The sequence below is a fragment of the Apium graveolens genome, chromosome 7 (assembly GCF_009905375.1).
Source record: "Apium graveolens cultivar Ventura chromosome 7, ASM990537v1, whole genome shotgun sequence".
Classification (NCBI taxonomy): domain Eukaryota; kingdom Viridiplantae; phylum Streptophyta; class Magnoliopsida; order Apiales; family Apiaceae; genus Apium; species Apium graveolens.
In genome coordinates this window covers 84,217,991-84,229,832 of record NC_133653.1, presented here as the reverse complement: position 1 = coordinate 84,229,832, position 11,842 = coordinate 84,217,991, and the positions used below count along the sequence as shown (strand labels likewise).

At 38.1% G+C, this 11,842-nt stretch overlaps 1 protein-coding gene across 1 annotated transcript; it reads left to right on the top strand.

Annotated features, from left to right (window-relative positions):
* Positions 1–5,924: 5,924 nt before the first annotated feature.
* LOC141673819 (uncharacterized) lies at positions 5,925–6,335 on the top strand. The gene has a single exon (XM_074480555.1). It carries the CDS (start codon positions 5,925–5,927, stop codon positions 6,333–6,335), a length of 411 nt encoding a protein of 136 aa, XP_074336656.1.
* The last annotated feature ends 5,507 nt before the right edge of the window (positions 6,336–11,842 follow it).

The following is an 11,842-nucleotide window of genomic DNA, read 5'->3' as shown; positions in this document are numbered from 1 at the left end:
GATGTTAGCTAACACTCTAAGGGAATTGTGCTTGAGAACCCAACCAACAAACGATTGTTGGGTTGAAGAGAGAAAAATTATTGCAGATTTGAACAGGGAAAACCATCACAAAGAGGCGTCACTCTTCTATTTCCCTGTAATGGAAGCAACTCAGGTAAGTGAGGTAAGTTCATCTGTCTCTACTATTCCAACCTAACAAATTTCTTAGCATTCTGATGTAGCTATGGCTGTGTCATTGACCCAATAGTTGCCTACCCAAGCTACCAAATCCAAAATTTCTAAATCTAAGTCAAAGAAGCCCCCTCTGGTATCTCTCAAAATATGCCAGTTGCAAAATCCACCAAATCTAAAGAGGAGTGTGAAGGTAGATAAGGTAGGTAAGGGACAGGGTGAACATAAAAGAAGCCCTAAGGATAAGGTTGGAGAGTTGAGTGTTTCCCAGCCTAGCCACACTATAGTTTCCCAATAGACTGCAGTACTTAATAAGGAAATTAGCTCATTGCTAGTTGCATTCTCCCAAAAGGATATGACTATTAAACAAAGCTCTCAGCCAAGAGTACAAGCCAAAAGGGAAAGGGACACAAGCTCACCCCAAATCTATACTAGAAAGAAGAAACCAAAAACCCTTGGGGATGCACAGGGTTCACACACTGTGCAAACTAGTGCTAAAGATACAGTCACTGCACCTTCTCAAAGTCAGTTTGATGTGGCTCCAATAAATGTGGAGTCACAGCCAAAATCTTTAGTTATAGAAGCACCCCAAACACCAAATTCTCCCACAAACTCTCTGGATGTGGATATGATCAACACATTAATTCTTGATTCCCCTTCTTTAACTCTGTTGGGGAAGCCAAATAGTGCAAGTGAGCATCATCTTTGGATGATTTGTTGGCTCACTTGCCAATTCTTTCAGGATCTGTTGAGACATCTGTGCCAAAATTTTCATCAATCTGCACAGAGTCCACAATAGTTTCCACTCCAAACTCATTTATTCCTACTCTCTCGATGGATATTGTTCATCCGTCGAGTAGTGATTGTATCCCGATGGATAAGCTTAACAGCAGTTATCCGTCTGATAGTCAAACTGCTAACCTGACGGATATTCCTTATATGTTGAGTGTCTCTGCACAGCTTCCAATTTCATCAATTATCTCAAGTGCAGAAGACTTAGTGGTAGTACAATCACTCCTAGGATTGAGGGAAAGGAGTGAACTGAGTGAGAGTCTGGGTTGCTCCCAGGAAAAAGGAGAGGAAAAGAGTGAAAATATGCAATCCAGTTCTTCAGGATTGGAAAAAGAGAGTGTGTGGAGTCCCGCCTTAGATGGTGAAGGTGAGGGTGTGAGGGTGGGAGCCAAGGTGAGACCTTGATGCAACAAAAGAGAGAAAATTAGAGAAAAGCAGGTACTAGAGATATAAGGATGGATGTTATTGTTAGTGAGTTAATGAATGTCCAAGATGCAGACAGGAGGGCTATCTCAGCAACCTCAAGATGTTATAGATTGTACCTCCCTTGATACTGAGACATTTACTCACCCTATTTCAGCATATCAACTTCTAGCTGAACAGGGCAATGACAATGCAGAAAGGATGCTTAACTTGGTACACACCACACAGTCAATGCTAAGGGTGAAGGATGCCATCACGACTTTTCCCTCTATAGCTGGTGATGTTGATTATGAGACTGGTGGTTCAGAAGATTTCTTTGGAGGTGAAGGTGGAGAGAGTGAAGAAGAGCCATTGGACATAGGGGGAGAAGTAAGCTCCAGTTCAAGATCAGGCATGCCATCATGGGCATTTTCAAAGCACTGTGATGAACACTACTTCAAGAAAACCCTGATTCAACTCATAAATCAAACAAATTCTGCTCTTCAAACCACCACAAATGCCAACACCAAAAAGCTCCTTCAAGCACATCTTGCTTCTCTGCAACTACAACAAATTCAAGGTTTTCAATATGCTCGAGATGTCAACACTATCAGAGGTGATATTGATGATGAAAAAGGCCATTTCTGACAAGATGGACTCTAAAATTCCAGAAGCTACAATGCTTGACATCAAGAGACAAATTAGGAAAAATTCTGATCTTGCCACAAAGATAGATGCCTTAGATACAAGAATGTTAGCAATGGAAGCATATCTAACAGCAATTCATCTTCACCAAGCTTAACAGACAGACTTGCTTCAGAAACTGATGGCAGCACAAACTTCCTCCACTCAACTTGCTGATAACAAAAAGGGGGAGAAAGAGAATTCTAGGAGTGAGGGGGAGCAAAAAGTGCTCAATATTGAAGTTAGAAAAGTAATTGTCTTCAATTACTTTCACCAAGCCACCAGCGAAAGATAGCATTGATCTGATAAATGAAGCAGCAGCCAATCTAAGAGCAGCTGAAAAGGAGCAGTTGATTCCAATCAACTGGGAGAAAATTCATGAGGACATTCAAAAGAAGTTTGGGCTAGCAAAGAAGCCAGAAAAGTCAGCCATTCATCACTCTCAAGTCAGGCAAATCTCTGTGAATCAAATGAGCATGAACTATCTGGAAAGAGGATAACCATCCTGCATCAAATCTTCAAAGGTTGTAGTACTTTTGAAGCCAAGGGTGAATTATCCAAGAACCTCTTTGAAGAATCCTTTGGACACAGTATATGAGACACCTAAGCCTGATGAGAAGAAATTGTTGTCAAGATCCATTCCTTCTATAAGGATCCAGCTGATTCAGCTTTAAAAAGGAGAATTGCTAAAGTTTTCAGGAATGGTAAAGAAATTTGTGTGGTGGCTGGACATCCTCAATTTGCTGAAGCAAATAGAGAAGAAAAGGCAAGATTGAAGCAAGAAAAGAAGCAAGCTGCTCTAGATGCTAAAAAGGCTAAACAAAAGAAAGAGCAAGCTGCTATCTTGGCTAAGCTACAAACTGTGAAACCAACACAACAAATACCTACTCAGCCATCTGAAATCACTGAATCTCAAGATCCAAAGAAGCAAGTTGAACCACAAGAGAAAAAATCTCACAGATACAAAGAATTTTCCAGAAGAACCAAAAGGAAATTGAACTTTGCTGGTAAGGAATTGGAGGATCAGTTTTTCAAAGAATCCACTCCAACTACAACTCAAGCATCAAAGCCCTCTGTGGTATTTGAAGACATTAAGGTGGTGGATCCTTACAGGAATATTCATGGTCAACCTATTGTGCCTAAGGATGAACCAATAGACTGGAAAGTCTACCAATTCCTGACTTCAATTTGCCAATTCTTAACAAGCCAAAGAGAACAAAGTCAAGAGCAGTCAAGAAAGTGAAGTTGTCACCTCTCAAATCCAAATCTCTAATCAAAGCTCAATCCAAAGTCAGCAAGGGAGATTACATGTACTTATGTGACATCAAGGAATTCTCTGATTTAAACCTCTATCTAGATGAACTAGAAGAAGTTAGAGGGATTGATGCCTACAGGAATCTACATGAAAGGTTAGTGTTCAAGTACAAGGGAGGAAAGGAGATTTAATGGCCACTTCACAGGATCCTTCAAGAAATCCAATCTGTGCTGATAAAGGTTTGTTCATCATTCAAGAAAAACTTTGAATTCAATGTAACTACAAGAAGACTGGTTCTAAAGAAGATTGAAGATTGAAGAATCTGTGATGAGCCACATGACTTTGGCAACTCTGCAAGAATTGAAGCACATGTTAAGGGGGATAAATATGAATTACATCAAGGGTCAAGTGATTTAGATCAAGAAACTTCAGTAGATACTCCATCAGACTCTGATTCCTCAAATACTGATGAAGCAAATATTGATAATACTGGAAATAATGATTCAGGGAGAGCATTAAGAAATAACAGTGGTACAAGGAAAATGATATAAGGGACTTCATGGATCAAGGAGGAGGTTCCACATCAAAAAGTCAACTTCCTTCTGCAAGAAAATGGACCAAGTCACATACACCTGACTTAATCATTGGAAATCCTGATAATGGTGTGAAGACTAGAAGAGCCACTGAGAATGAATGTCTCTATCATTCTTTTCTTTCTCAAACAGAACCCAAAAGGTTGAAGAAGCTCCGCAAGATGATGATTGGATCATAACAATGCAAGAAAGTTAAATGAACTTGAAAGGAACAAAATATGGACTTTTGTACCAAGACCTACGAACAGATCAATAGTTGGTACAAAGTGGGTGTTCAAAAACAAAACTGATAGCGAGGGAATTGTTATAAGAAATAAAGTAAGGCTGGTTGCAAAAGGCTTTTCACATCAAGAAGGTATTGATTATGATGAAACTTTTGCTCCAGTTGCTAAACTTGAGGAAATCAGAATTTTTCTAGCCTATGATGCTCACATGAAATTTAAAGTGTTCCAAATGGATGTGAAGAGTACATTATAAATGGTGAACTTGAAGAGGAAGTTTACGTTGAATAGCCTCTAGGGTTCATTGATCCATAATATCCAGATCATGTCAACTTACTAGATAAAGCACTTGTTGTGGATATGTTGTGAACTTGATGATTTCATTAATAAAACACCCTTGTAGATTTTACTTAGTGAAAAATGTAGCACTAGACGGATAAGGAATATAGTCCCGATGGATGACTCAATATACTCCCGACGGATGATGATCAATAATCCATCGAGTGAGTAGCTTATGTAATAATGAGTCTATAGCACATTCTGCATACACCTTGTTTAGATTCTGTACTAGCACTCAAGTCATGTTGACTTTAATTAGATATGTAGAATAGGTTGATTAATTATACATAGATGATGTCTTGTAATTCTGTATAAATGAAATGAAGTCAAGTGCCAGATTGCTACCCGACGGATAAACAACAATGCCACTCGACGGATGATCAACTAGGCAACCCGACGGATGATCATGTACCTGACGGATAATCAATTCAAACATCAGTTGACAGTGACAACACAGACACATGCGTCGAGTTTATGCAAAAGGAATGTGGAAGCCTATTCAACTGGGTTTTAGAGAACAAAGAAGCATTGCCATTTCCATGCTATTATGAAGACATTCAAAGATGCTGGAATAGAGTAATGAAGTAGCATAGTATTAGACTTGATAGGTTTTATTTTATTATCTTGTCTTATTACTTTGTAATCATGGTGATATATAAACCAAGTAGTAGCAAATAGAACAACAAGAACACTAAGCAAGAACATTCAAAGAGAAACATTTGTAAGCTGTATTCTTAGCATTTCTCTGTAAACTTAGTTGTTCATATTTGTAAGCAGCTGTAAGCAAATCTTGCTACACAGAGTTCTCATGATATAATATATATCTCTGGTGGATACATTCAAATCCACCAGAAAGTTTTTAAAGACTTGTGTTTTTAATTACTTGTGTTTTGATTCATTCCAAGTTATTATTCTGTACTTTTCAAATCAATTCATACAGATATATATTTTAAGTAAGAATACTTTTATTTGAGAAAAAGGTTCAAGAATTCCATTCAACCCCCTTCTGTAATTCTTGTTGCATTGTTAGGGACTAACATCACGCCGCTGCGTATGATGGCCATTATGGAGGAGAGAAGACAGCTGCCCGTATTCTTCAAGCGGGATTTTTCTGGCCAACTTTGTTTAAAGATGCTCATCAGTTCGTGTTGAGATGTGATCATTGTCAACGGGTTAGAAATATGTCCAAGAGAGAAGATATGCCTCTTAATGTGCTTCTGGAAGTTGAGATTTTTGATGTGTGGGGAATAGACTTCATGGGACCATTTATCTCATCATATTAATCAATAAATTCTTTTGGCGGTAGATAATGTGTCTAAATGGGTTGAGGTTAAAGCTTTTCCAACCAACGATGCTAAGGTGGTGATAAATTTTCTTCATAAGCACATATTCAAACATTTTGGTACTCCAAGAGTAATAATCAGTGACGAGGGATCGCATTTCTACAATCGCAAATTTACTGCATTAATGGAAAGGTATCGTGTGAATCATCGTGTTACCACAGCTTATCATCCTCACACTAATGGGCAGGCTGAAGTCTCTAATCGAGAGATCAAGCGAATCTTGGAGAAGGTTGTGAGTCCGTCAAGGAAGGATTGGTCATTGAAGCTAGATGAAATTGTATGGGCCTACAGAACAGCATTCAACACTCCTCTAGGAATGTCACCTTTCCAGTTGGTGTATGGTAAGGCGTGTTATCTGTCTGTTGAGTTAGAAGATAAAGCATATTGGGCTTTGAAGAAACTAAATCTCGACATGTCGGCTACTGGAGAAAAAGAATGCTTCCAATTAATGAACTCGATGAGTTTCGTCTTCAGTCTTATGAGGACAATAAGTTATACAAGGAGAAGGTCAAGAGATGGCATGATAGGAGGTTAATGCACAAGTTATTTGTGCATGGTCAGCAAGTCCTACTTTTCAACCCTCGTCTCAGACTGTGGAAATGCTTTTCATGATCTTCGGCTCTTTCCCACCAGCTCGTTATTTACTAGACATCTAGGCGGACCCGCCGGTATAAACGAATACCATTTTGAAGAAGAGACGGGTGGGTGCCATCTCCGGTATCACCGCCTTATTTCTCCGGTATCACCTCCCACGTCCATTCTCCGTTCTTCTCTCCGGCTGTTGTTACCGCAGCCGCCATCTCCGGTATCACCGCCTTATTTCTCCTTCTTTAACCCCAATTTTTTCCTTGTTTTGCTTGTGCGAGGTATTAATCTGCGCGTGTGTGTTTGTATTGTGGGTGTTGTGTTCTCTGATTCTGGTTTCGCTCCAGTCACTGCCGGGTTATTTTCCGGCTAAGTGACGGGGCGCGTGTACTTCATGCGGCTTATTTGCTGTTGCCCTGTGTTGCATTGGTTCGAACAGTGCTAATTAAAATTTATTGTTTTAATTTTCTTTACAGGAAAAATTATTTGATTGATTCATGAAATAAAATATTTTTGGTATGAGAATTATAATAATTAATCGATGGAATTTACGTAGGATGCCCGGTAAATATCGGGAACCCGTAAATTTTATCGCCGTCAGCGATGAGCTTCGGCGAGCCGACGGTGGACTATGATGAATATTTCTGACTCCTACGATTTAAAAATATAAAATATGATTTAAATTATAAAATATAAATTAAAGCGTAAATACGGATAATAAAGATTAATAATTGTATTTAATTGGTAATTGAGAATTTTGGACTGATATTGACTACTGAAATCGGTGGTTGGGTTTTAAATTGCGATTGATTGTGGTTGTGATTATTTTGACGTCGGGATGTTCGATGGGTTAGCCGATAATCAAAGGAGGTGCCGCCCAATTTCCGGGAAAATTTAATTACGGAAATACGAGGCCGTACCCAATGGCTATAGGAACGTCGATCGATTATACGTAACTATTTTGTACAAAACATGATTATGTGTTGCGATGGAATACTTTGCAAAACCGATAACCCTAATTTCGTAAAAGGACAAATATACCTATATTACGAAAACGAACACTGAACTGGCTTTTGAAGACGGGAACCCTAATTGATACGTGTATTATTATATTGAGAATGTTACGAGTCGGGTTTGTTAACGTATGGGTAGATTGTTAGCGAGGATAGTCAAGCATATTTGGAAGTCTAATTTAGGGCAAAGCCAGTCAGAAATTAGTGTTAAAGCGTATTAAGGCAAGTACCTCTGACCATATCCTTATGGTTCAGCATATATAAATATAATGTTGTTTTATTCTCATAGTGGAATAGAATGATTTAAGTTACGTATCCCCTGGGTTTTAAATTGTTTTGCTAACTTGTGTTTTGGGGGAAAAGTAACTTCTGAAATACCTATCTCTAAGTTCTGAATAAAATAAAAATGTTTTGGAAAATGTGATGTGTTATAATGTTTTGATAAGAGATAGGTAAGTGATTTGGAAAAACTGGATAAAAATGATCAGATAATTGGATGAGTGTGCGCAGAAGGCCGTAACGGCCTGGAAGTTAGCGTAAGAGGCGAAGTGGTTGCGCACCCTATTATAACCACCAGCCCAGCGTGACAGAGACCTAGCTAGTCTCTGAGTTCCGGAACAAGTTTCATAGGATAGCCTGATCAGCTGTCTCACCAGGGATCATCCAATACTTTTATATCTGAGCAAGTGATTTTATGGTTCCCGTAACGGAACAATTAGTTTTATAGGTCCTGCGATGGGACGAATAATTTGAAAATGGAAGTAGCAGGCTAAAATTTAACCCTACTATTTACACCGCACTATTAATAAAATGTTTAGAGAGCATGCTAGCTATTAAAGATCCAGTTTCAACAGTTTATCAGTTTTATCTGTTTACACTTGTTTTACTTGTTTTCTACTAACCAGTTGTAAATTCTGTTCCTATAATTGTTTATTATAAACTATTTTAGTTAGTATTCATATAGTGGTACTGCTGAACGGTTGGTCGCTCACTCTTGCAAATGTGTTTGTATATTTCCGCATTGCAGATGCCTAGGGGATGTTGCTGTTTTGCTAAGGGCCAGTTTCCAATTCCTCCTATGTCGAGCTCCTCTGATTAGGTTGTGTCTGGTGAAGTGTGGTTTGTGAGTTACGGTAGTAATAACAGTCATGACAGGTTGTTTTAATTAGTTGGTTTGTAATAAGTGTGTAACCTAAATTATACTTGAACCTGGAAAAAGATCTTGTGGAAGAGTTGTTTATATTGAAATAAAGTAAATAGTTGTATTATACTTATGTTTCATATTTGTTAGTGACGTCAACTCCTGACCCGGGGGGGGTTGAGGCCGTCACAGGTTGGTATCAGAGCTACAGGTTTGAGTCCCTGATTTAGGTTAGGAGTAGAGTCGGAAAGGGATAATGTTGGTATATAGGGTGTGAATCAGCAACTCACATCTAGAGGAGCAAGTTTAAGAGTCTAGTCGAGGGTTCGAAGGTGTAACCCTGGCATATTTTGAGGATTCTGGAACTGCCCTGATCTTTAGTGTGTTTCCCTGGTATAGGTGTCATTGGTAATGGAGGATAGGGATTCCTAGATAGTTTTTTCCACTAGAACGAGTCCGACCACGTGAATTTAGTTAGTAGGTTGCGGATATTAGCTGATGGCTGTTATTATTGTTTGTTATTTTTATTGTTACAATTGTTGCTGATTTTGTTAAATCTAGCCACTCATTACAATCGGACCCCAACTAATTGAGGGTGGGAAATATTTTATTGCGACAACATTCTCTTGGCACATGAAAATGGGCTACCCTGGGGGCAATTCTTTTTAACTAAAACCATTTTTTTATGTTCCAGGAGAATGGCCGCCCAAGAAGAATATCCCATCCAATTCCTCTAGCAGAGCTACTGAAGGGGGCCCAGTTATGGGAGAGTTGCTAGATTTGCTGCGCCAATAGTCTAATCAAATGGCTCAGCAATAAGAACAATTTCAGTAGCAGCAACAGCAATTTCTACAACAACAGCAACAACAGCAACAGTTCATACAACAGCAACAACAATAAATTCAACAGCAACAGCTACAACTTCAGCAGCAACCTCAGCAAAGAGAAGTGAACCAAACTGTGAGTTTTAAATCTTTTCAGTCAGGTGAAGCCCCAGAGTTTAAGGGTGAGGTGGGACCCAGTTGCTTGCTAGATTTGGCTAAAGGAAATAGAAAAAAGCTTTCACCCTCACGCAAGTAAGTGATAATCTTAGATCAGACTATGCGAGCTATTTTCTCAAGGGTGAAGCGAATTATTGGTGGGAATCCACCCGTGCCATGGAAGGAGAAGGCCCTGTCTCTTGGGCCAGGTTTACAGAGTTGTTCTTGGAAAAATATTTCCGCACTGTTTGCAGAACCAGTTGGAGGTTGAGTTTTTAGAATTGAAGCAGGATGAAAAGAGTGTGGCCGAGTAGAGGCCAAGTTACGGAATTGGCCCGATTGGTGCCTGTGGTATGTGAGTACTAAGCTCAAAAAGTGAAGAAATTCCAGCAGGGACTGAAGCCAGAAATTCGCAGTGGGGTTGTAGCCTTGCAGCTCAAGACATATCCCTCCGTAGTTCAGGCCGCGCTTGTAACGCCCTCCAGACCCGGGGTATAAGTCTGGGGGTTACTAGCTAATCACCAAACCTGTACAATTTGATTAACAATAAATAAAGAAATGAAATTAAACCCCTTTAACACTAACCAGGATCTTTTTAGGTTGAAGTATGAAAACAAGAACCACTAACTACTTTTATTACAAACCAACATTCAAAGTCTCACAAACTCTCTTTATTACAAACCACTAGTCTAATTCATTTTAAGCTAAGTTCAACTTTTATTTAAACACACACACCTACTATCTATCAACACTCCACCTGCTCGGGAAACTCAAAGCTTTCTTCCTGGATTGGGATCAACACCTTGGGTATAAGAGGATCCCGAGGCTTGACTCGCTTCTTTACCACTCGAGTCCTAATTGGTTTCATATTCCTTCTTAACTGAAAACAATAAGGTGAATAACAACAAAAGGGGTGAGCCAAAAGTTGCTCAACAAGTCCACAAACATATAAACAGTGTTAAAGCATTTTAAATGAATCCGCCATCTCAAGGTATATCTGCCAAGATATAACCTCACGAGAATAGAAAGAAGGCCATTACTGGAGAGTACAAATAAACTAAACTGGACACAAGTTCGCATCTATATTCTGCTGATCAGTCAGAATATAATGCAGATCCATATCTCAATATATAGATCCAGTCGGGTACCCAGGATCTACGGCCCACGTCGAGGCACCAGTCATCCCGGTCCTCAGGATTAAGACACACTCAATCCCAAATATCATTATCCAGTCCATCGCTTAGCAACCGGGACAATCGGTATGCTTTGATATATTCCAAATACTAGAATATATCAATCTCCATGTGTTACCAACAGAATATAAATCAAGAATCCAAAGAAACAGAGAAATCAAGAATTGAAATGAAATATGAACAAAGGAATAGGGATTTTATATTAGTGATCAAGAACAATAATCAAGAGAATGTAAATGTGATAAATATTTGAATCAATATCACTATTCTGAAAGTAGAATAGAGGAAAAACTTGCCTTCTGCGCGACTTACTGCAATTGAATTCACTTATGTCTATCACCTTGGACTATTACCGACTCAACTGGCCTGGCTGGCTTAGCTTCTGTTGGCAAAACAGACTGGTTAAGTCATGTTGTACTTCATTTGCATCTTGAATTGACTTCAAACCGATCCTAACATCTACCCATGCGCTTATGACTGACTCATGTATTACATATAAGCAAGTAAGACTCAATTAACCACGTAATACACATAAGCACATAAGCACATAATCATTTTTATGGTTAAAATAATTTTTAAAACCAAAATCGACTCGCTGATCGCTCAACTGATCGTTATCTGACTCGTTTCCCATTTTTCCGGAATTTTTCGGACTCGTCTCGGCACGTAACTTGACTGATAATCAAACAAATCACAAATCAACTAACTTCTAAAAGAAATTAAGCTTTGATATTATTTTTAATGAAAAGGATTCATTTTTCTGAGTTAACAGGCTTTCGTTTCACGCAAAACGGACTAACGTTGAATTATTATTAATTATATACTGATAATTCTATTTATTAATCATTATAAATAATTATTACTAATTTTTAAAACCCAAAAATAATTTTTAAATCATTATTTAAGAAAATCAGAATTAAAAATTATTTTTCTATAATTTTTGAAATTAAAATAATTTATTATGATTTATTGAAAATTATTTGATTAATTATCAAAATAATTAATCATTTTTAAATAATTAATAAGTAGTAAATAAATAATAAATATTTAAGAAAATAATTCAATCTGATTTTTAGAAAATAATTCAAAATTATTTATTATATAAATTAATTAATTAAATAATTAATTAA

Bases quoted from the DNA above. Each gene is read 5' to 3' on its own strand.
- LOC141673819 (XM_074480555.1), top strand. From the start codon at position 5,925: ATGGAAAGGTATCGTGTGAATCATCGTGTTACCACAGCTTATCATCCT.